Genomic DNA, 23,181 nt, shown 5'->3' on the forward strand with positions numbered 1-23,181 from the left:
TCATCCTTGTTTCGTTCTCCCTTCCTATACTCTTTCTTTTTTACTTGTCTTCTTTCATTTCTTCTTTCTCTGTTTGCTTGACGTTTAGTACCCTTGCGTCGTTTTTGTTCTCTTGGCACTATTTCTGTAACATACTCCCTGTAAGGGATCGGTAGTGTACGCGGGGTCATCGGAACGCGGCTGGAGGCGCTCAAAGCGAAGCGTCTCTTTTCTTGGAACGCGGCCGCTCGCGAACGCGCCGGGAACTACGGGTGTTCCCCCGCCCCGCGTTACCGATTCGCGCACGTGCTGGCACGAATGTATATTTGTGTTTGTTTTTGTTTTATTTTGTGGCGGAGAGAATGTTAGACTCCGCACGTGGTGGCACGACCGTGCGTTTGTGTTTGTGGAAAGGGCGTTTTGCCCTACGGAAGTTGGAGGGCTGGTCATGCTCTCGGTAAACCAATCATGTGAGCAGCACAACATGATTGGAAGCTACGAAATGTGGGCCGGGCCTTTAGGGCTTTAAAACCGGGCCCCGGAGCCGGAAGCGGGGTTCTGCGCTAAGGTGAGATGCTACGCATCTTCGGCTACGCCGAGTAGGGGCCTCCCCTAGTATTAGCCAGTTCCGCCTTTTGGTTGTTTGTCTTTTTGCCATTGTATCTAACTTGTATATTCTGTAAATATTTGTATATAAATCTTCAGTTATTCCCTTTCTTATCCCTGCGTGTCAGCACATCTTGAGACCGTCAGAGACGGTCTCAAGCACGCGGTTCGTACCGGCGCGCCAGAGAGAGCGGGCCCTCAGGTGCGTCGTGTAGTCAGGGGTTTGGACCCATCAAGGACCGGGACGTCTTTGACCCTGGAGGGCACCAGCTTTTGAGCTCTCGCCCCGCTGTGGCGCCAGCCTAATGAGTATAGCGACCATTAGGTGTTAATCGTGTCGATTGAGACACGTGGGGGCTCGAACGAACATAGGGACGCTCGGTGCGACCAAGGGCGCTCACGTGGCCGCTAACGGACCCCATGTCAGTGCTACTGAACGCTCCAGTTGCGAGTGTCTGTGTGTGTGTGCGCTCGTTCGCGAGCAGGACGAGGGTGTGTTCTTGGAGGTGGCGAACTGAGTGCAACCCACCAACTTGGACGCCGTGTTACGGCGCACGGCAGGCATGCCACTGTGCGTATTTGAGTGTGCATTTTTCTTATGTTTGCTTATGTTTTGTGTGTGCCCCGTAGCATTTTGCCTAATGTTGTGTTGGTGCCCATGTGCATTTTTTTGCTTTTTGTTTTGTTGATGCCAGTGCTGGTGTAGCTGCGGGATGTCACCCAGAGGGTGGTTTTGTGACCCGTACCGATCCCTTCTTTGTTGTAATTCTAAAAGTGGCATTTGAGCCCTTTGTAGAATCTTGGGAAGGGCGTGTAAGGGATCGGTAGTGTACGCGGGGTCATCGGAACGCGGCTGGAGGCGCTTAAAGCGAAGCGTCTCTTTTCTTGGAACGCGGCCGCTCGCGAACGCGCCGGGAATTACGGGTGTTCCCCCGCCCCGCGTTACCACCGATTCGCGCACGTGCTGGCACGAATGTATATTTGTGTTTTTTTTTTATTTTGTGGCGGAGAGAATGTTCGACTCCGCACGTGGTGGCACGACCGTGCGTTTGTGTTTGTGGAAAGGGCGTTTTGCCCTACGGAAGCTGGAGGGCTGGCCACGCTCTCGGTAAAGCAATCATGTGAGCAGCACAACATGATTGGAAGCTACGAAATGTGGGCCGGGCCTTTAGGGCTTTAAAACCGGGCCCCGGAGCCGGAAGCGGGGTTCTGTGCTAAGGTCAGGTGCTATGCATCTTCGGCTATGCCGAGTAGGGGCAGCCAGTTCCACCTTTTTGTTGTTGGTCCTTTGCTCTTTAATTTGTCTCGAGTGCCTAAACTTGTATCTAACTTGTATATTCTGTAAATATTTGTATATAAACCTTCAGTTATTCCCTTTTTTATCCCTGCATCTCAACTGATCACAAGACCGTCTCTGACGGGGCACCCCTGGTGCGAAGAAATAAACTTCAGTCCGAGTTACCAACCGTCTCTGCCGGGGCACCTCTGGTGCAAAGAAGAAGGAAAGAGAACCTGTGAACTTTACTCTCCCCTACAGTAATGCGCTCAGGACTAAATGTAGGTTTAAGAATAAATTAATAAGGCTGTCGAAAGATGAGGTCACGGGGGGTATTTAGGGGTGCAATACATTTATGCGTTTATATGCAATCACTGTCGTTCATAAAGACAAAGTTGTGTGGCCTCAAGGAAACATAACTTCGGTTTCTGGTAACGCGCGGGAGGTGTTCACCCATGGGTTACCGATAGTATCAGCCCACGACATGAGTCAGGCAGCGGAATTAACCAACCTTCAGATAAATATATGCGAACATTTGCCGAAACCAACCACCTACGCTTCTTGCTTTCGGTGACTGTTAGCTTGAGTCATATACGTCATAAAGACCCCCCTTTTCCCTTCCCTTTTCTGCTCACTACTCTTACAGAAAGATGCCCGAACGTAAAGTGGCTGGATTCAAATCCAGCAGTCTGTGTTTTTAAATATATTTGTAAAAGATCAATGATCAGCTTACTGCAGAGTGAAATTTATCGGGCGACTGTACAAGCGGTTATGTGGTCTGAGCATGGTAGTGTCGGCAGTCACTATTAGATTCTCATGATGGTTCATTAGGGGGCCAACCTACGGCAAGTTGACTTGTTTCTTGGCCACGGGACATATATGCGCGCAAGTGTGACCAGTGGACAGCATACTTCACGGACGCGTTGAAAACTCGATGTCCCTGAAGACATGAATAGAATGCCGTATAATTCAAGATCCGCAAGTTGTCAGCGCCCAGTCGGTTAATGACAACAAGAAAAACTTCGCAGAGTGCTTTCAGCTTTAGCCTCCATCCCGTGGACAGACGTGGCCGGTATGAAAACGCAAAGACAATGCTATTAGAAGACTTTTTAAGCAGTTCTTAATAACTTTTTATGAGAACTGCTATGTTTGAGGCTATTCACGGTACCCACTCTGCAAATACGTACTCAGGCCTCCTTCTCCTTCGCCTAGCTGCCATTTCTTCTTCTTCCAGTGTTTGTGTCACGCCCGCTATCAGAAATGACACTAGACGCCTAACGACTCTGCGCAAGAGTGTAGGCCACTTCCCTCCCTTCAAGCTATTTCGCGGTGCGGCCGCTTTGAGGTGCTTTGGTTCTGCGTCCAGACGGCTGACGCTCGTGCTCGGGAGGACATATTACACAACCATTGGTGGAAAGCTGGAACAGTTATTTCTGGTTTTAGAAATCCGCGGCTTATCGTGGCGATCACTGCTTAGTCTGTGCAACGCGCGGAAGTCATTCCTCGGTTAGTAAAGATTTGCGAACAATTTTCATGCAGATGCATCACGGGGAAGCCGAGAAACTTTTAAAGAGGTCTTGCTAAAGAAATGTTAAAGAAACGTGGTGCGGAATGCATTGAGTTTTGAAATACACTGTTTCACGAATATCCTTTAGGTGGAAGTTTTCTGTGTAGGAGCGGATATATCGACAATCGAAATTCGTCCCTCGGTCTCTTTGTTCCTTTCCTTCTGGTTGTATTCTTAGCATGCTAAACAGTAGGTGGCCCCGCCGTGGTGGTTCAGTGGTTATGGTGCTGGGCTGCTGACCCGGAGACGCCGGTTCGATCCCGGTCGCGGCGTTCGCATTTTGATGGAGGCGAAATGCTAGTGCTGTGCGATGTCAGTGCACGTTATCGAACCCCAGGTGGTCAAAATTTCCGGAGCCCTCCACTACGGCGTCCCTCATAGCCTGAGTTGCTTTTGGGACGTTAGATCCCCGTGAACCAAACAAAACTAAACAGTTAGTGCCACCCCCCTCCCCCCCCCCCCCCCACTGGCCTCGCTGAGCGAAGCGTAATCACTGACGTAATCAGACCGCCATTTCTTTTTTGTTTCTCTTATTTACATCGTGATGAAACTGCTTCAATGTGACTGGCCGGGCTGCCGACGCTGCACGGTTCCTCCGTTCGTTACTTTAGATCTTGTTTCGCTGTAGTAGCAGCGTGACGTTCACGTTACTCCCGAACGTATCTGGCCAACAGACTTTCGTAAACATATTGAACGTATGCAAGGACGTCACTGTGGCCGTCATTTTGTGACGCATATAGCACAGTGAAAGGATGTAGGCATTTAAAGCGAATTAAATAGAAAACCAACTTTCAAGTGAGATTCTACGCTACTTATTGCGCGCGGAGTAATATTCACCTGATCAGCTCGTGCCCGGATGCTCCAACAGTAAAGAAGATTTGTTTACGCTGTTGAAACAGCGTTGTAGGATTCCTTTAAGGGCATTTTGTACTGAATGGCACTTTGTATGGCTTGTTGTAAAAGAAGACCAATTTCTACGCGTTTGACGAAATGAAATATTTTTGAATGCTCTTCAGAAAAGGAGCACGTGGTAACGTTTTGCCCAATTTAACTAATCATTTAAAGAAGCAGCGAGATAATAGCGCAGAGGAACAACGAGATAGTTAACCTTCACGGCTGGCGGACAACTCGTCTGTCTAGGTTGTCCTTCTTACCATTGGCAAGTAGGCAGAGGGTGGATCGCATTTTGTGCCGTCGTCCAAGTACGGCGCACCGCTAGCCGCAACCGAAGAAGTGGACGGGATCGCGTGCCCTGCCTGCAGTTTCTAGCCGACATGTGGCTCTTCACGGCTCAGAGTGTCTTGGTGCCAGAGCAGTTTCTCACGCTCAGTTCGGCGAATCATGTCAGCCATCAACATGAGAGCAATGATATCAACACTCACGACGGAAGTGACGTTAGCGAGTCGCCCAAATTTCCGGGGGATGTGACAGACCTTCAAGGCTCTGAACGTTCTACAGTGCCTGATGACGTCAGTGATGGCGTTTAAATTTTTTGCTTATTAGTAAAGTATAGGCAACATCAGGAATTCCTTTAAAGCAGAGGACCAACTGCATCTTCTTCAGACATCCGTGAGTTCACTAACTTGCACAACTTTTAGGTACTTGTGCCCGCTTTAGGTACTTGTGCCCGCTGTAGCAAGGTTTGCTTCACGTGTTTCTTTTTGGCGGATCCGTCACTGAAGCACTTTTTGGTTTCATTGTTAAAGTGGTCGCACGTAGGGTTCTGGTTGTCGAAATAAACCAGTGCAATTGCTTCAAAAAAAATCCGAAGTTGGCTAGGTTAGCCGTAGCATCCCATCGATTATACAGCTCAGCCGCTGGCATTATGTGAGCCACTCTATGGCGTATTCATCTAATTTTCCAGCAAAGGTCCGTCATTCGCAATGATGCTGCATGCCAGTCGCTCACCGAGGGTGCTGCTCGCCCAGCGTCGCCGTCTTGAGGCATAGCTAACTCTTGTTATGCTAATTCAGAGAGTCTGTGGCTCTGAAAACGGCCAGGGAGATCCTCTTGGGCTATCCCGCTACCTCCGCCGAAACTGTGACTTACTATGTACGTACTGAGGCATTGATTTACGCCGCCGCGGTGGCTCAGCGGTTACGGTGCTCGGCTGCTGACCCGAAAGACGCGGGTTCGATCCCGGCCGCGGCGGCTAGAATTTCTTTGGAGGAGAAATTCTAGAGGCCCGTGTACTGTGCGATGTCAGTGCACGTTAAAGAACCCCAGGTGGTCGAAATTTCCGGAGCCCTCCACTACGGCGTCTCTCATAGCCTGAGTCGCTTTGGGACGTTAAACCCCATAAACCAAACCAAACCAGGCATTGATTTACAATGCCCTCCGGCGAAGGTACAAAGCTCAGAACGACAAGGCTACTTCTAAACTTTTCTCCTGCATTTCGGCGTCGACTCAAAGTGCGTGACAGTATTTTGCATACGAGAACAATGGTTCAATTTCCGTGAGTTTCAGAAAAGAAAACATGCTTGACATGCAAATCGCTATCAAAGCTAGTGCATGCGCAATCTTTACTCTCTATAAACGGGCTCTGCAGATAAACTGAGGTTTACCTTTGTATATACATTACCGCGTTCTAGTGATAAAGGCGCTACTTTCATTGAAAAAAAACGCTAAAATATTGAATACAGGTGTCGCCACAATCGCCTGTTTTTCGCAAGCACACTACAGTGCGTCAAAATATATGCCTGCGCGGAGCCCTGAGGCTAGGGTGCACCACTGTTCAATAACCAGCGGTGGTCCCTGAGGCCTTTTCGCAGTTGACGTCACTAGTTTTAATCGAGCGGCAGCAAAATTTTAAAATTAAATTTCCTCTGAATTTAATCTGTCTTTTACTGCCGGACAAACATGAACATTACCAGGAAAAGGCTGCATGACCGATTTTTACTAATAATGAAACTGCGACGGAGCTGCGTAGTTTTTCGTTTTTTCGTCAAGCGTCCTAATGCCGCATGGTAGTAATGGGTCGTTTTTTTGTCGGTCAGCCACGTATTTCTCGGTGGTGGTTAATTTATATGCAAGACTCACGCCTCTGTCCGTGAAGTCATTGAAGTCCTTAATCTGGATCTGTCGCAGTAGGTCGAGATCCGCAACCAGGATCACTGGCCGATAGCCGTTGAAGTACCTGCGAGAACAGGCAGATAAAAGCCACTCGTTGTTTGGTTGTGAGAATTTTCCGCACATCGGTCTAGACATCATGCAAGAAGCGAGGTCTAAAGGAAGAACGCAAAAGAAACACGCGGAGATTTTAGATGAGAAGGCGAAAAGCTTGTTGGCAAGGAACACGGGCGAGGCCTTCAAAATCAGTGACAGTGCTAAAGAATTGCCGAAGGCAAGGGAAGGTGGGTGGGAGGAGGGCTGAAATACAGAGGTAAGATATCTGAGTCGCGGCCTGGGTACATTCGGCCGGCATACATTTAAATTCGAATTCTTTATTGGTCATTATTCAAGTTCGAATTGTGCGGTTGATAAAAGAGCCAGTAACTCTTAGCTCAGCATAAGGCAGTAAATAGTAAGACGGAGCCAGACCTTACGGCGGAATTTCGAAGGCGATTGCTGCCATTTTATTCGGAAGCAAAGATAAAATTCTTACAGCTAGATGTGTCATAAGTACATCCTTGGACTTCCCACCCGTTCCACTCTCCAAGCGCCTCGCGCTACCTTCGTTGTCTTCGAGTCAGGCGTACGTTCACCCTTGATCTCGTGACCACACCCAGTAGGCACCCCACTCTTCGAGGTTCACGCAGTCTTTTCCGTTATTGAGTGGGGCGCACAGTTATGACTCCCTCAAACGCTTCGTAACACTTTTCGGGTGCTGCACGTAGCAGGGGTTCACGTAGCTTGATTTACGAATCAACCAGGAACACCGTAATCTTTTTTTTTTCCCATCTGACATGCAATGAAACACTGTCAACCAACAGCAATACGAAATTTTTCATTTCAAAGTACTTTTTCGGGCCTTTGTGAACAGTTATTCTTTATCCAAGTGTTCAGGTTCGTTGACCATTCATACAACAACCATAAAACCTGAGAACCGAGAAATATATACCATGCAACGAAATTTGTTGCACGAAATTTCGGCTGCCGCACTGAATGCACAATTGTGATGAACGGAGTCAAGGCATGGAAAAACTCATACCCAACAACGTCGCCATACGTGTCAATCCATTCCCGATAAGCCTTGGCCGGAGACTGGAAGAGGACAAGTGCAGAGAAAAGTTACGTGCATGCAAAGACCGCATATTAGTAAGAATATGAAGCAGGAAGATTATGGGATCTGCCGGTGCACACTGGACATTTTCTTATTCCTATAGGAATGAGCGCCCAGTACCACAATTCCGCGCGCTGAAAGGTTTATGTTTCAAAGAAATTTAAATGTTTTCTTTTAAATCGCACTGGCTCAGATATTTGGCTCGATTTGGGCGACATATTAATGTTTGGTTATAAGCCTAGAAAGTGAACAGAATCGGTTGCCGATGTTTTACACGAATGAAGATGCCAGAATGCTTATGCCTTCATGAAGGTTTTTCACTTGCCAGGGTCATTTCAGATAAGACTGATCACCCGATCACGCATGTCCGGTCAGTTTTATGTTCATATAGTGACCAATCACAGATGGCTATATGGACGCGAAATGGACAACGGCAAATGGACAGCTGTAAGATTACGGCCGCTGATACGAATCCCCAGAGCGACCACAGCGTCAGGCTTTTGAGAAATCTCACAAGGATCGAGGTTCTGTCGAGTTCATTGTTCGCGTTGAGGTTGGTCGCAGCGCTAAGAGGATACCACGACCACTAGAATCGCACACACAGAGCGCTGTGTGTGTGTGTACAGCGTGTCCGGTTCTCGCGTTCGTGCTGTTACTTTCGGGCCATGACCGACCTTAAAGAAAGCCTTAACTTGGGCCCAGCTCTAGTACCGCCACTGGAATCCGCCGCGACAGCAGGAGGAACCGTATTCAATATGAGCTGCAAGATTTTAGATCAATTTGTCGCGTTTAGGATAACAGTTTCAGATCGCGAGAGGCGTCATAGGGGAGCCTCAGAAGTGCCCTACGTATGGATTCCGAATCACGCGCTTCACGTGAAGATGCGTCAGGAAGCATGCACGAGATGGCCTTCGTACACCCGCCTTTCACGCCAGGCTCGCTTCTGCTGGATCTTTCCCACTCGACATCACCATGGCCACCATCTCACAGTAGCGATCTGGGCATCAGGGAGAGCAGGTCGTGCTCACGCTTCCTCCGTGTTCTCGGCGGTGTTAAGCAAGCGCGGTATGCGGAGCGTTGGCGACCGCAGATGAGAAGCCGAGAGCAGAGCGCGTGTCACGACAAGCGCGGTATGTTGAGACAGTGGCGACAAATGCGGAAGCCTTGGGAGTGGGGAATTGCACTCCCAAGCCACTCCCAAGCCTTGATGCTTGGGAGTGGGGAATTGCACTATTTACATCGGACAGGTATAAGTCGTATATGAAAGGGAACACTCGCTTTAAACTTCAACACTGATTCAGGAATTGCCCACTTGATTATCTTTGAAGAGGAAAACTTTTCTGAACAAAGGGAAAAGCGCGCATATCAATAATACCTATGAAGTAGTTAATGGCTGAATGCCGAGGATGGGTTCCGTTCCATACTGGAGGTACAGTCTTTGCCAAAAGTAACCCGGCACAGCTGGTTCGTTTCTTAGCCGCGTAGCGAGGCACTCATGGCAGCCCTTAAGCTCTGATTCTGTGTAAAGAAAGGTGAGACCTTGTCCTTACGTTATGGCACCGTTCGGTCTTTAGGGCTGCTGTAAATGCTCTGTTATACGTTTGAGAAGCAAGAACCTGTTGCTCGGTTACTTTTGGCAAAGACTGTAGCCGTTGCGAAGGGGGTGACGTAAAAACACCGGACAGAACGGGCCGCCGAGCGCTCTCTCTCGCTGAGATAAGGTAGGGAAGTCGGCAATAACAAAGCCTGCTGCTTCACGAGCGCTACGCCTACAGGTGTCGCTAAATTTCGCGTTTCAAAGCAGTAATTTCGGATGCGCAGCATTATAATTCCTAATCTTCTACCCGCATGCCCTAGTGATTCTTAAAGAGAGGACGTTTTCGGAATTCCTTAAAAAGCAAATAAATGGGGTTCCTAAAGTCCACGTCACCGGACACCGCAGGAAACAAGCACTGAAATTCCTCTCTCCGAAATATTTTTTTCTCAGGGCTTCAGTGTCTGCGATCTGGTTAGTAACCGGGTGCAAATTATACCTTGAAAGAATAGACTTACTTTCCTGTACATCTCCAGCATGTTTCCAAAAATGATATTCGGTGCTGGCCCGGGAATTCCCAGACTTCGGAAGAAATTGAAATGTTCTCTTCTTTTCCTGGAAAATACAAGGGGAATTCTTCACTTTCGGAATGAAATTTTGTACTGCCCTACTCAATGACGCGGGTGAGGCAAAAAATTGAAGAGTGTTTGGAAACAATCTTTTTACTGTTCGCAAGCTAAAATGAATGAAAAGGAGCGCGGTATTTGCAGAGGTAATGGATATATCAGCTTTCCCGTGCATGCGCTACGCATTTGTTCGAAACAGCACAAGAGGTGGCGCAGCGGTTATTTGAGAGCAATCACTTAGAGGCGCAGAAATCGCGTTTTCTTCTAATGGTTTTAAAATATTGCCGCGAATCTTTGTAATGTTTTGTAGCGTTTGTTTGTTCATGCTTCAAGGCTGCCGACACGCCGCTTTATCGCTTCGTATGTGACGCAAGACGCGCCTAGATTTATCTAGACTGATCGCATCCAGGCGGAGCCGATTATACTTTGCGCCAGAATGTTCTAGTAACTTCCCAAGCTTTATCCCGAATGTTCGCTATCAGCTTTAAAAAGAGCACGGCTGACAGCGGCGGGGATACAGTTCAACGACCGCCGAGCACGCTTGTTGCTACGCCGCCGCCGAGTGATTCAGTTCCTTGCGGGCGCAAGTCAGCCCAAATAAAGAGTACCGTTTAGAAGACATCCTCGTTGTTTTCCTGTACGCCGGACTGCAGTCACCACTACGTGACAATATGATTGCAAGCGAGGAAACCAAAATATCTGTGGCGTAAAAGCAGCTCTAGTACCACGCTATTCGTTATTTTCATCCACGGTTAATTGCTTTATGTAACGGGTAACAGCAAAAGGAAGATCTCGTCGAGTGTCCTGTTGGGCCAAGGAGTTTCTTGGAGTTGCATTGAGGGACAAATCGTTCTGCGATTGTTCAACCACCACCACAACCTGAACAAAAGTTTGACTTATTAGGTTCTTGGCCGAGAACTTGGATAAAATTATGTGCCCTAACCGGATCCGTTTTTTTCTCAGGTAACTGGCAGATATCAGCAATGTAGATACGCAGTTCAAAGCTTGATAGCTACACAGCGGATGAATTTTGCAGCTTGTTGAGCGCGGCTGCGCAATAACTACATATCTGGCGATTATGGAAAACCCGCCCCTTCGACTCTGAAGCCCTTCCCTTGTCCACACGAAAATTATCTTGTTTGCACGTGGTGCTGTAATGATAATGTTTCCAGGTGAGGTCTGCGCTCTCCACGAAACACAGGGAAGATAACCTATTTCAGAAAGTGATGCTGCTCATAGCTGTGTTTTTATCCGTGTCTTGCGTGCGTACGTTTGTTACATTAAAATGGGCACCTTATTAACCACGTTGTAGATCTACCCTATGCAAGACGCAGAGCATGCAGTTTGAAAGAACCTCTATGCGAGGCTATTGAGAAAAGTTTGCCACTTACTGCTTAGTGGCCGAAACACTTCAGTTCTAAACTGCTTCACGACTTTCCCTTTTTAGATGAGTTGCTGCGCTCACAAGAAAGCGCCGTCATCACTGCTCGTTATATTTGGGCTGAACTAGTGTTCATTCAGAATATTTCGAATAACAGTGTTTGGAACACTTTTGCGAAGCAGCAGTGCTTGGTCGCTTTTCGTGTAAGAAGTAAGATTCATCTCGCAAATTAATTACCGAAATAACGCTTGTTTTTTAAGCCATAAAGAATCGCGGAGTTTATCGTCTCCAAGCGACTCATGTACCATGAGGAACGCCATAGAAAAGTTCTCCTGATTGATTTAGACCGCCTGAAGTTCTTTAACGTGCACTGACATCGTCCAGCACACGGGCGTTTTTTTTTTTATTTCGCCTTCATCGGAATACAATTGCCGTGTCCGGGATCGAGCCTGCGACCTCGGAATCAGTAGCCACTGAGCCAGAACGGTGGGAAAAGTCGAAAAGAGCACGTAAACAAACCGCATACCGTCTGAACAATTGATGAAAGGTCAGCGACGTGTTTGAATTCGTAGGTTATTTGTAAGAACGCCAGGAAACTATTTCTTATTTTTCTAGTTTCTCTATAGAACGCAGAACGTTTGGGAAATTAAACAAGTGTCCTATTATGTTATTCTTTTTACAATAACAGTATCTGCAGTAACTTTTTACAACTCACAGTGTCCTCTACAAGCAAGCCTGCAGTTTGAGGTGCCTGTAGTTGTGCCTCTTCATTATTTAAACTAGAATATTTTAATTTGTATCTCAGATGCAAAGCAGGTTAGTGCATGCGTGCACGGAGACTGTTTTGTGTAAGCTGCTGAGCTGAAGCTGCGCAAAGAAAGTCGGCATCCCCAAACATGTAAGCAGCCGACCCGTGGTCTTGCTTCAACCAAGCACTATGCCATGAAAGAACAAAGACTCGGATATACAGGGAACGGTGTAGGTATGTAAAGGAGTGTTTCTTTGGTGTGACACCTTAGGGACACATCCGGTGAAACAACGTTTTTCCAGAGAACTCTCGCTAAATTTGTATTTCTACTTAACATTTAACAGTGTATCCCAGTTTTTTTGTTTTTTTTTTCTTTTTGCACTGCATTGCGTTGTATTTTACTGTGTTAACATTGTTATTCTCTTTACTTTGTATTTCAACTGTTGTCCTCCCCCCCCTTATGTAATGCCCGAAAAGGGCCTTTAAGGGTACAATAAATGAATGAATGAATGAATGAATGAATAAATGAATGAATGAATGAATGAATGAATGAATGAATGAATACGCAAGGGGAGGAACTCACATGAGCCAGCGCACAATGAGGAGGACCACGGTGGCGATGACCAGCTCCCACATGATGCGAATAATTGCTTTTATCCTGCAAAGATGAGACCAAGCGACATGACTAGAAAAATTGAAAGGGCGCGCTAGAGAGAAACAGAGGAGGACGTGAAGGACTAGGCTCTTGCATAACCGCGGCCTGCATTTCCGTGAAGGCCGTTTTGAACTTCACTTCTTTTTTTTTTCATAGGCATAATGACCAGGTCATGCGGGAAATTACACAGCCTTTTCACGTGTAAAAGGAATCTTGCACCCATGTGAACGAATCACCAGTTATGTTTATGAACCATGAAGGGGCCCACTTGGGGGCGTTATTCCGTGACGATTCAACGCAATAAGTTTGCTGTGACATCAGCTGTGCATACCACTATCCATGAAGCTGTTTTGTGTCTAAACTTGCTAATTGGCTGTCAGTGTCGATCATACTTGTCAACTCGGCCAGCCTTGTGCTTACTGGACTGTTTTTGCGTGGTTCACACGTTAAAGCATAATGACATCTCTGCATAACTATGCCTCTAGAACCTATGCCTCTTGTAATATGTGCACCGAAAATGTGACATTGCCTGATAGATAAAACTTGAATTTCACGTTGTTCAAAACAAAATTAAAAGTACGAAGCGATTTATGTTTTCTGGCGAATGAATCTGCGACGGATAACTTCGCGCACCTGTTTCAAGGCAGCGCTAATCGAAGTTTCCATGCGTCGACTTGAGTACTATGTTTAATGGCAGTGTCGACGGTAACCAAATCGACGTCCGACTAGAAAGCGCCGACTAGAAAGCGCCGTCACCATGGCGTCTCAACAATACTGCACAGAGGCAAAGGGAAAACGCGCTTTCAAGAAGGCAATTGACAAAAAAAAAACCGTTGAGGGGAATTGGCACTCACATTAAGCCGAGAAAAGAAAAACTGAGTAGTTAAAAGTTTATAGTGATTGCTGACAACATCAACGCAAGGATATACGACAACTAGCCTTTTCGTTGCCCTGCGCTACATATTGGCGCGCTGTGTTAAGTTGAGGTTGAAGGAAGATAAGCTAATGTCGCGGATATACATATAGGAGCCGAGAATACATTGCCCAAAATACTACATTTGACTGGTGCGAAAGTACTAATCCGGAGGTCCAGAGCCTAGCAAAATCGCATCCTGTATGTACATCTTGGTATCATAAAAAATCGACGCAAAAAGAAATGACATCAATATCCACGGATGTCAGTTGAACCCGCGACAGCGCGAACAGATCACCTTCGATAGCCGCAGCGTGAGACCACCGGCCTACCGGCGCATTTTTTTCTTTATTGCATGGAAATCAATCCCGCTGAGCTTGTTTACGCTTTACGTACAGACATACTATTCCGCAATGCGGACACACATTCTCCTGTCTTCGTATACTGAACTGTACCGGCAGCATACATCAAAGTTGCGGGAGACATACACATAAGTCAAGAACCATCAGCCATTCAGGCCGGCAGACCTGCGCAGCATAGCCCCCCTCCCTGCACTAAGGTGCACTGCTCACTGAAGAGAGACTAAAATGAACGAGGTGGTTATGCGTGTCGATCCATCATGCTGATCTTCCACAGGCTAAAAAATGGCTGAGACTTAACTTGGTTAAGCCTGGAGAATGCGAAGCATCATCGTGTCGCGTAATTTGGAGGCGCACAACCACAGCGACGGCGCGAGGTGGGCCCCCGTTTCTCCACTGTCGTGACGTCATCGTGTCACGTGGTGTGACGTCATGTATCACGTGATTTGGAGGCGCACAACCACAGCGACGGCGCGAGGTGGGCCCCCGTTTCTCCACTGTCGTGACGTCATCGTGTCACGTGGTGTGACGTCATGTATCACGTGATTTGGAGGCGCATAACCACGGTGAAGGGCTGAAGTGGTAGCTAAAGTAGTATGCTTCGCATAAAAGTCCAATCAACATTAACGGATCACAGACAATCCCGGAGTCTTTCAGGACAGGCAAGAACCTTGTAGTGTACGTAGACATCTGAATGTCCTCTTTGATTGCTCAAGTATGTCCTAGAAAAACACTGCATCACGACACCCCACAAAGCGACAATTTATCGTCTCTGGTTGGCCGTACAGACGACAGCGCACCGACTATGGCACAAAAGTCCCCTTGGCGCGTAGCGAGGCCTTGACGGGTAGAATCGAAGCGTAGAGTTAAAAAGCTTTTGCAGCTGATTGAAAACACATTCGCTGAACTCGGTTCAGTACACTGGAATCCACAAAACCAAGGTAAGGCTGCTGATACATTTGGACAGGGAATAGAAATTCTATTAGTGCTTTTGTAATCTGCCTTCTGGACAGGTCGAATGAATATTACAACGAGAAGCGAACAGTCAGGAAATCTAAGGTATCAGCAACCACCTTCAGGAAAACGCACAAAGCTACCTCACGGCCATGACCAGTCAAAGCAAGCAGATAAGGCAGACGATAACTTAGTCTCCTTCTAAGCACCGCTATTAGAAATGGGTGGCTTGCAGCTTTTAATAAAGACCATGAAACAAGCTGGTGAACAAATAAGTGAACAAGGCCGACTGCTGCAGACCAGCGTCTTAACTTTGATTTGTGACGCGAGAAGTTATGCGCCTTTCTTTTTCTGAAAACCAGCGCAAGTTTTAGAAAATGAAAATTGGCTTTTGAGGAAAGGAAATGGCGAAGTATATGTCTGACATCTTGGCAGACACCTGACTCGCGTCACGTGGGAGTGCGAACGAAATAAAGCATTCCACCAACACGAATTCCCGAGTGCGGAGCAATGGGAGAGCCGGCTCACCAGCAGCGAGCTCGCGGCCTAAAGGGCCTTAGTGCGGCACGCTACTGATGCAGCGCGACTCAAAGGAGCCCTGGACTAGGGGCCCAACCTTGCTGAAGAGAAGCCTCAAGTCGCCGGCGCCACGAAAGACGACGGAGGCTTCGAATCAGCGAATCTCTTAAAAGATCTCAATAAAAGTTTTCTACTACTACTACTACTGACTCGTGCCGTAATAAATAAAGGAGGCAGTGAAGGAAGGAAGGGAGGAAGAAAGAGGTTGAGTAGTGGAGGGCTCCGGAATAATTTCGACCACCTGGTGATCTTCACCGTGTATTGACATCGCACAGCGCACGGGCACCTTTGCGTTTCGCCTCCATCAAAACGCAGCATCCACGCCCCGGTTTCGAATTCGGGAACTCCCTCTCAGTAGCCGAGCGCCCCAACCACTGAGCCACCGTGGCGAGAATTTCGTTGTCGAGATCGGGAATGGGATCCACCCGGAAAAGTGAGACAGTTACTGCGCCGTTTACTTTCCTCAAAATCATTTTATTTTATATTTCGTGCTTAGCTATGCTAAACCCTCAGACATTTTTTTTTTACGGAAAGTACGCGAAAAGTATTCGAAGTTACCTACATGCCGGCTGGACGACCGTCTAAAATGGGAAAAGATGAGACCTTTGGACCTATAGGGTCGCGAAGTGCCGAGAACAAACGTTTCTAACTTCAGAAACATATGCACCTTCCGTTATTACTGCATAAAAAAAAAACATAATTCATGATGTGGTTCGACATGCGCCCGTTTGCTCTTCGAACAGCAAAAGAAGGGGCAGGAATGCGGCAAAAAAAGCGGACGTATGAATACAGGTAAAATTAAGAAAAATATAACTCACAGAGGCGGCAATTGGCAAAACCGATGTACGACCATATCCTGTGATTTTTACGACAATCCGTCATGTTGTCCATTCTACGAAGGATATCGAACGGCTGTATCGTCGCCACAATGAAGTTAGGAAACTAGGCAGAGCCAGATGGAAGTTTAAAACCAGGAACATTATTCCATCGATACTGGACTTGTATTATCCTCAACAGCAGCAGGACTACACCCAGCACAGGGCGAAGGCCTCTCCAATGTCCCTAATTAACCCTGTCCTTTGCCAGCTGCAAGCGGCTAACATATCCCCATAAACTTAATCTCATCCGCCCGCCTAACTTTCTGGCGCCCCCTGCTACGCTTGCCTTCTCTTGGAATACACTCCGTTACCCTTAAGGACCAGCGGTTATCTTGCCTTCGCATTACATGCCTGCATAAGCCTATTTCTTGCCCTTGGTTTCGTCTGGAATGTCATTAATCCGCTTCTGTTCCTTCACCCACTGCGCCCTCTTTCGATCTCTTAACGTTACACCTATCAGTTTTGTTTCCAGAGCTTGCTCCGTTGTCCTTAACTTATGATGAACTATTTTCGTTAGCCTCTACGTTTCTGCCCCATAGGTGGGTACCGGTGAGAAACAACTGTTGTATGTTTTTTTCTAGAGCAGTACCACTAGATGTTTGGTTCATTGGGTTTTAACGTCCCAAAGCGACTCAGGCTATGAGGGATGCCGTAGTGGAGGGCTCCGGAAATTTCGACCAGCTGGGGTTCTTTAACGTGCACTGGCATCGCACAGCACGCGGGCTGGCTAGATGTGTATGATCGTCGTCAAATAGCATTACTCGTTAATAGTGGACGTCATATGGTAGTTCTACCGTGTACTTTTTGGTTGGTCGAAATTTTTTGTTTCCCGTGCCCTTTTGGGTTTTTTATGGCGGAGTTTTACAGAGGGAATATGGGTTTCAGTTATGTTTTGTCAGCTGTGCTGTTTATGACTGTTTATTAATTTATTGTAAGCTGCGATAGCAGTTGTACTGAACGCTGACTTTCAGACCATGGTCAAGCTGCTTATTGCCGCTTTTAGTCCAAGAGACCTTTAAGAGTACGTGCAAGCTACTCTGGGGAATACATGTATTTAATATGATGTGTTCTCTGAGGAATATTAAGAAATTCATCATTTCGGTAACTTTATTCTGTTTCAGGAGCTGGTAGACGTCAGCAATCAACGTGATCAACATGATCTAATCTGTAGTGTTGTAGTGTTTTTTCAATGCGCGCAAGCAACTAGGACTATCTTGCTCCAGAGGGAAGGTTGCCAAGCGACATGATTGAATCCAGCGCAGTAATCGAGCTTCTTCATTTCAAAGCCAACTGCGCGCGCCGAAGCTAAGACGTAATGGAAGTTGTTGATGGTGATCAGACCACATCATGTGATACTGATTCGAGGAGGAGAATAAATTATTAGGGCGTACAGTAAGAGCATCGGGCCAAGAGGTACACATTGGCGGATAAGCACCTTGAGACGAAGAAAGTGGAGATTTAAGTCGTTGAACGGCGAGGAATTAATATTTAAATGATTGTATATAGTGTTGGTATTCGCTAATGAAGGTGAACAGGACATTTAACACTAAAAAATATGGGATCAGTTGAACCCACTTATAACGAACCTGACGAGCACACGGATAGTGTTCCTTGTATCCGATGTTTGTGGTAAGTGCACATCCCATATTAGAGCTAAAAATAATAAGTCTAACAAAAGTAGCGCTTGTTTAATAAAAAAAGAGTTATGGGCGTCTGTTTCTTCAGATTGGGCCTTATCGCAGCGATTTGCAAGATATTGAAAGCGGTCATTTTCTCCTTGCGGACATCTATGCTGCCAAAAGCCTGCTTTAGGAACTCGATATACTCGTAATTAATCCCGATTTAAGCGTTCACAGCAGCTGGCGCGAGATCAAACAGCTCTTTTAAGTTCCTGGCGATCCGAGGGGGCTCGTACGTCGCGTATAATGGTTTCGTTAGAGCATGTCTCGACTATATTGGCATCCGCATGCCAACGAAGTAACCCCAGGCCACATCCGGCCACCTGTGCATCAACGACGTGTTGACACAAATTCACATGCGTGCGTCTGATCATGTGGGTTTCCGACAGTGGCATCTGTCGATCCTGGGTTCATGCACCGACGAAGGCCGCGCAGCGCACGTGCGCACTGAACGTATCAGCTTTACTGTCTGTGCGCAGCGTGCTGCATTCCCGGCATTGACGACAGTAATTCTACAGGGCGTGGAAGTCACAGAGGTCGAGGAGATTAGGATCCTGGGGATCAGGCTGCAAACAGACTCGATCAACGCGGCCAGTATCAACAAACTGAAATGTGCAGTTCACCAAAAAGCCAGACAAGTACACAGATTTACCAATAAAAAAGAGTAATGAAAGAGCACTGCCTCTTAAAGCTCGTGGACGCCTTCATCATAAGCAGGATTACATACTCTCTCCATACATGAAACTCACAAGAGACGAGGTGGAAAGAGTCGACGCCATAATTAGAATAGCTTGCAAAACAGCCATGGGTCTGGTTCGCTCGACTCTCAAAGAGGAGCTACTCAAACTCGAGGTCCACAATAGCTACGAGGAACTCAAGGAAGCACAACAAACTTCCCAAGTAAGGCGGTTGTCTACCACGTCCGCCGATAGGAGATTACTCGAGAGCCTGGGGATTGAGGGTGAAACCCTACAAGATCTCCTCCAAGCTACCCCGAGCAACGTCCGAAAGATCACCATCAAAGCTCTTCCCCGAAATATGAATTCTCACGCGCATCAAAGACGAATGGAAGCAAGAGCTAAGGGCCTGCAAAAGTCCATGGGCCAGCTGTAGAATGTCCTCTATATCGATGCCGCAGAAAACGCGGAGGGCCACCATAACAAGTACTCTATATGCGGAGTTACACATCCTAGCACTTAACCAGCCAGATTGGCTGTGGCGGAGACGGCTTCCACCTCTATACCGCTATTCGCGGAGGAGGCCGCTATCGCCGCGGCCATCGCCTTTGCTGACGGTATACTATTACAGAAAGCGACTCGAAGTAGGCGATAAACAACTTTGCTAAGGGTAGGGTCTCCTGTCGCGCCGCTCAAATGCTAATAGAAATAACAGAATCTCGTCTCTCGAGAGGTATTGAACTCATATAGGCGCCTGCTCACACGAGGAATCCAGGGAATGAGGCTTCACACTGACACGCTCGAATCACCTTCGAATCGCAGAATCACCTTCTATTCTGGAACTCCCACTGAAGTAGCTTGTTTAGTCAGAAACTTAAAAGACAATGCATCGGCACGGCATGACGATATTAAAGCTCCTCCCGTGAAACACGTGGCAATGTCCATATGTGATGTCTTAACGTACAGCCTTTGTCAAAAGTTTAGAGCCCAGGGGGTTTGCTTCTAAACACTATTGTGGCGCTCCTGTAGCACTAATGGAAGTCCTATGCATCGGAGGGAGCAGGACCAAAAATCTTCTTACCTTCAGGAGATTTGGGACGCTGAGGACGCATTACGAGCAAAGCAATGTGGCCCAGAAGCAGACCCCCTGGGCTCCAAACTTTTGACAAAGGCTGTACATTGCTAATCTTATGCTTACAACCGGCACGTACCCAAATCACTTAAAAATAGCTCGTGTGTGTCCCGTACATAAGGGTGGAAACAGAAATGAAATATCAAACCATCGGCCATTTCAACATTGCCAGTGTTATCTAAAGTATTTGAGGGAGTAATAAACATTGGGCTCGAAAGCTTCTTTCATAAATACAGTAATATCACAAGCTCGCAATATGGATTCAGGAAGGAAAAGTGTACAGAACAAGCATTGTTAACCATTAAAGAGAAAATAATTGATAATGTTGAATGTCGAAAATATACACTTGGTTTATTTCTTGACTTTCGAAAGGTCTTCGACTGTGTTCAACATGACATTTTATTACAAAAACTTGCTGAGTAAGGAGTGCGTGGTATACCTCTGGACTTATTGAGAAGTTATTTGTACAACAGGCTTCAGAATGTGCAAGTTCATCATTTCTCTTCCAATAGTATGATTATAAAACAAGGTGTTCCCCAAGGATCAATTCTGGGACCATTGTTATTCATAATATAGGGTATATAAATGAAGTAACTAATATTCCTGATTCGCCCAATCTAATAATGTATGCTGATGATACTAATGACTTTTTCACAGAATGTTCCTTGCCTAGATTAGCAATAAGGGTCAATGATTATTTAAATAGGCTAGAGAATTGGTTGATGGCAAAAAAACTTGGCTTGAATGTAAGGTATTTAAAAAATGTATAAAAATATTTGGAGGAGAATCCTGTATAGTTTTGTGGCCTATACTCGCTATAAAATATGTTCTTGACTACAGTCTTTGTTTCCATGAAAACGTCCTTCGGCTTGAAATTTTTCACTGATGTATATGCATTACTGTCTTCTCTCTAACAGCTATATGTACTGCCACTGTATTTGTATCCTCTGATTGAGGTATCATGTGATGTAGTCAATTCATGCATGTTTGTGTCATATTGTTGCTATATTATTTGGTGTCATTGTTTGTTCTGCATAGGCGCTAAAGGTGTGTGCTGCCGCCTGTATCAGGGAGCCAAGGCCTAGTCAGGCCTACCGCCTTTTGCTTTGGCTTCCCCTTTCATTGAGAGAAAATAAACACCAAACCAAACCAAACCCATTAGACGGCCGACCGGTGGCGAAAAGTCAGGAACCGGAACCCTTCGGTGAGCCACTCATATTATACCACGAAGTCATTGCACATTACAAAGCAATAAGAATGCTCCCACCACCCCATAAAACACTGACCAGACAAGAACAGGTCATGTGGAGGCAACTACATATCTAAATTCATAAATAAGAATATCATCCCTTCTGACGCTTTGGTGGTGAGAAACATGACTTCGGGCATATGATCTGGGCGAGCAAAGTCGATAAGCCTTCCTGAGAACTCTTGCCTGATCCCTCTAAAGAAGCTTGGGATAAGCTAATGTCCCGCGATGACCCGGACGTTCAGTCAAGTCCGTCGAATGAGCCGGCGTCGCCAAAGTTCTCCACGGCCCGCGGCACGCTAGCCAACTTGCCTCAATCACCAACGCTTATGCTGAGTAAAGTTTGTCAGCGTCGCGGTAGCACACGAGAGGTGGACAGCGGACTGAACAGGCGAAGCATACCACGTGACCGGCTGGGCAAGAGAGGCATTTAAAATAAGCAAATCGCTGCTCTTGGTAGATCTCCGATCATGCGCAGTAACCTCGCTTTCAACACCGCCCTTGTGTCGCGCCCTCCGCTTTATACGCTTTGCCCAGCCGGCACACATTCACGCAATTACTTTCTGTGTGTAGGTCATCGGTGAGCGCTTGGCCGGCGGTTATGTAGAGTTTCAACGCTGTCTTCTTTATTGCGTATTTTGGTTGCCATGTCCTTTCCAGAGCGATATCACGGAGGTTCAGACACGTTTTTCGGCCTTCGTGCTGGCTGGAAGCGCGAGTTTTTCGACAGCGGGGGCGATTACGGCGTTATCACCGAGTGCAGGTGTTCCTTGCATGTTAGATGCACCACCTTCGTCCTAATACATATTTTCCGAGTAGCACCGCCCCCGTACGTAAGAAGCGAGCGTTTGTTAAGTCTGCGGCCGTTATAAGTGGGCTCGACTGTATGCCTAGCAAGTCATCTAGATGGGCTTTTCACTTCTTGACACCACTACGAAAAAAATTGCGCTCATGAAGAACTTCCCATTGAAAAAATGACCTTGACCAGAACTTCTCGGCATGCCTCGACTTGCTGCAGGCATCAGCGACCGGAAGCCCATTTGGTAGCGAAGCCGTATAACATTGGAGGCAAACAGAGAACCAAAGATGAGTAGTACACAGCAGGCCAACAGTGCTTTGGCGGCAGCCGGGATGGTATTCTGCGCGTGTCGCCTTTTTAGACATGCGCACTTCAGTCCACGGCTATTGACTCGAGCTGCAGAAGCCGTGGGCCTTATCCAATCGGCGTGGACTGAAGTAAACATGTGTAAAAAATCGTGGCGGTTTAGCTTGGGGATACTCACGAATTATCGTGCGCGAGCAATGTTAGCCCTGGTTTTGCATTTTTTACCTTTACTTTCTATTCTTCTGCTGTATTTCACCTGCTTACTTTCGTTGATACATCTCATGATCGAAGTTTGCGTGATATTGCATCATTTCAGACTTGCATTGCAGTGAAATTTGTCATTCTCTACATTCGTAGATCTCTGGTAGTAATACTACATCTGGTGGAGTGGTGCAGCGGTTAGGCGATGCGCCACTGCCCTGCGATGGCAGGTGCTGCTATCGGTGGGCTTGGGAGAACCAGGTTGCTCTTTCCGAGGAACTTCTCGTGACTAATGACTAAGTGAACTGATACCTGCCGCCGTAGGTAGTTTGCTCACATTCCCATTGGCAGTTTGTGATCACCTCACAATGTCACGTGGCCTAGATGGCCCACCTGCCACCCAGGCCATTGGCACCCAGCTTTTCCAGGTCGCGGAGGCATCAAATAGACAAACAGACAACGGCTTTTCGGTGGAGTGGAAGGTCTAGTGCTAGTGTACTAAAGGGCGACACGCACAGAATACCACCCTCAAGGTCTCACTGTAGCGTGTACGAGTAGAGGTATAAAAACGCGTCGGGAGAAATCGTGGCGGGCACCAACGAATATTGAAGAGATCCGGAAACCAGCAGGTTTTTTTTTTGTTTTGGTTCGTCACACGCTGACACCATTGTGAGCGGAGCGCTGTTTATGTCATCTCCTTCTCTAAATCGTGTGTTTCCGGTCGTACCGAGCGCTCGTCACACGTGGCTCTCCCTACCTGTCAGCTCGTAAGCACTGGAAAAACAAGTACAGCCGGGACAGGAAAGGATGTCTCAACGAAGGGAGTATTCCACTTGGCGTTTTTTCTTTTTTCAGGAAGAG

The 23,181-nt window shown here is 47.0% G+C and overlaps 1 protein-coding gene across 5 annotated transcripts in view; it reads right to left on the reverse strand.

The window, feature by feature from the left end:
* LOC149360674 (thromboxane-A synthase-like) overlaps positions 1 to 12,575 on the reverse strand; it is a 34,684-nt gene extending 22,109 nt beyond the window's left edge. For all 5 annotated transcript variants that reach the window (XM_089569374.1, XM_089569372.1, XM_089569375.1 and 2 more), the window contains exons 1-4: positions 12,523 to 12,575; positions 9,703 to 9,799; positions 7,579 to 7,631; positions 6,468 to 6,564 (exon numbers count right to left, since the gene is read on the reverse strand). In XM_089569374.1, the coding sequence (XP_089425500.1) occupies positions 6,468 to 6,564; positions 7,579 to 7,631; positions 9,703 to 9,799; positions 12,523 to 12,575 (300 nt within the window). The remainder of the gene's footprint in view (positions 1 to 6,467; positions 6,565 to 7,578; positions 7,632 to 9,702; positions 9,800 to 12,522) is intronic.
* Between the last annotated feature and the right edge of the window lie 10,606 nt (positions 12,576 to 23,181).

Source organism: Amblyomma mixtum, chromosome 2, assembly GCF_055824585.1.
Source record: "Amblyomma mixtum isolate Tamu chromosome 2, ASM5582458v1, whole genome shotgun sequence".
In the NCBI taxonomy this organism is placed as follows: domain Eukaryota; kingdom Metazoa; phylum Arthropoda; class Arachnida; order Ixodida; family Ixodidae; genus Amblyomma; species Amblyomma mixtum.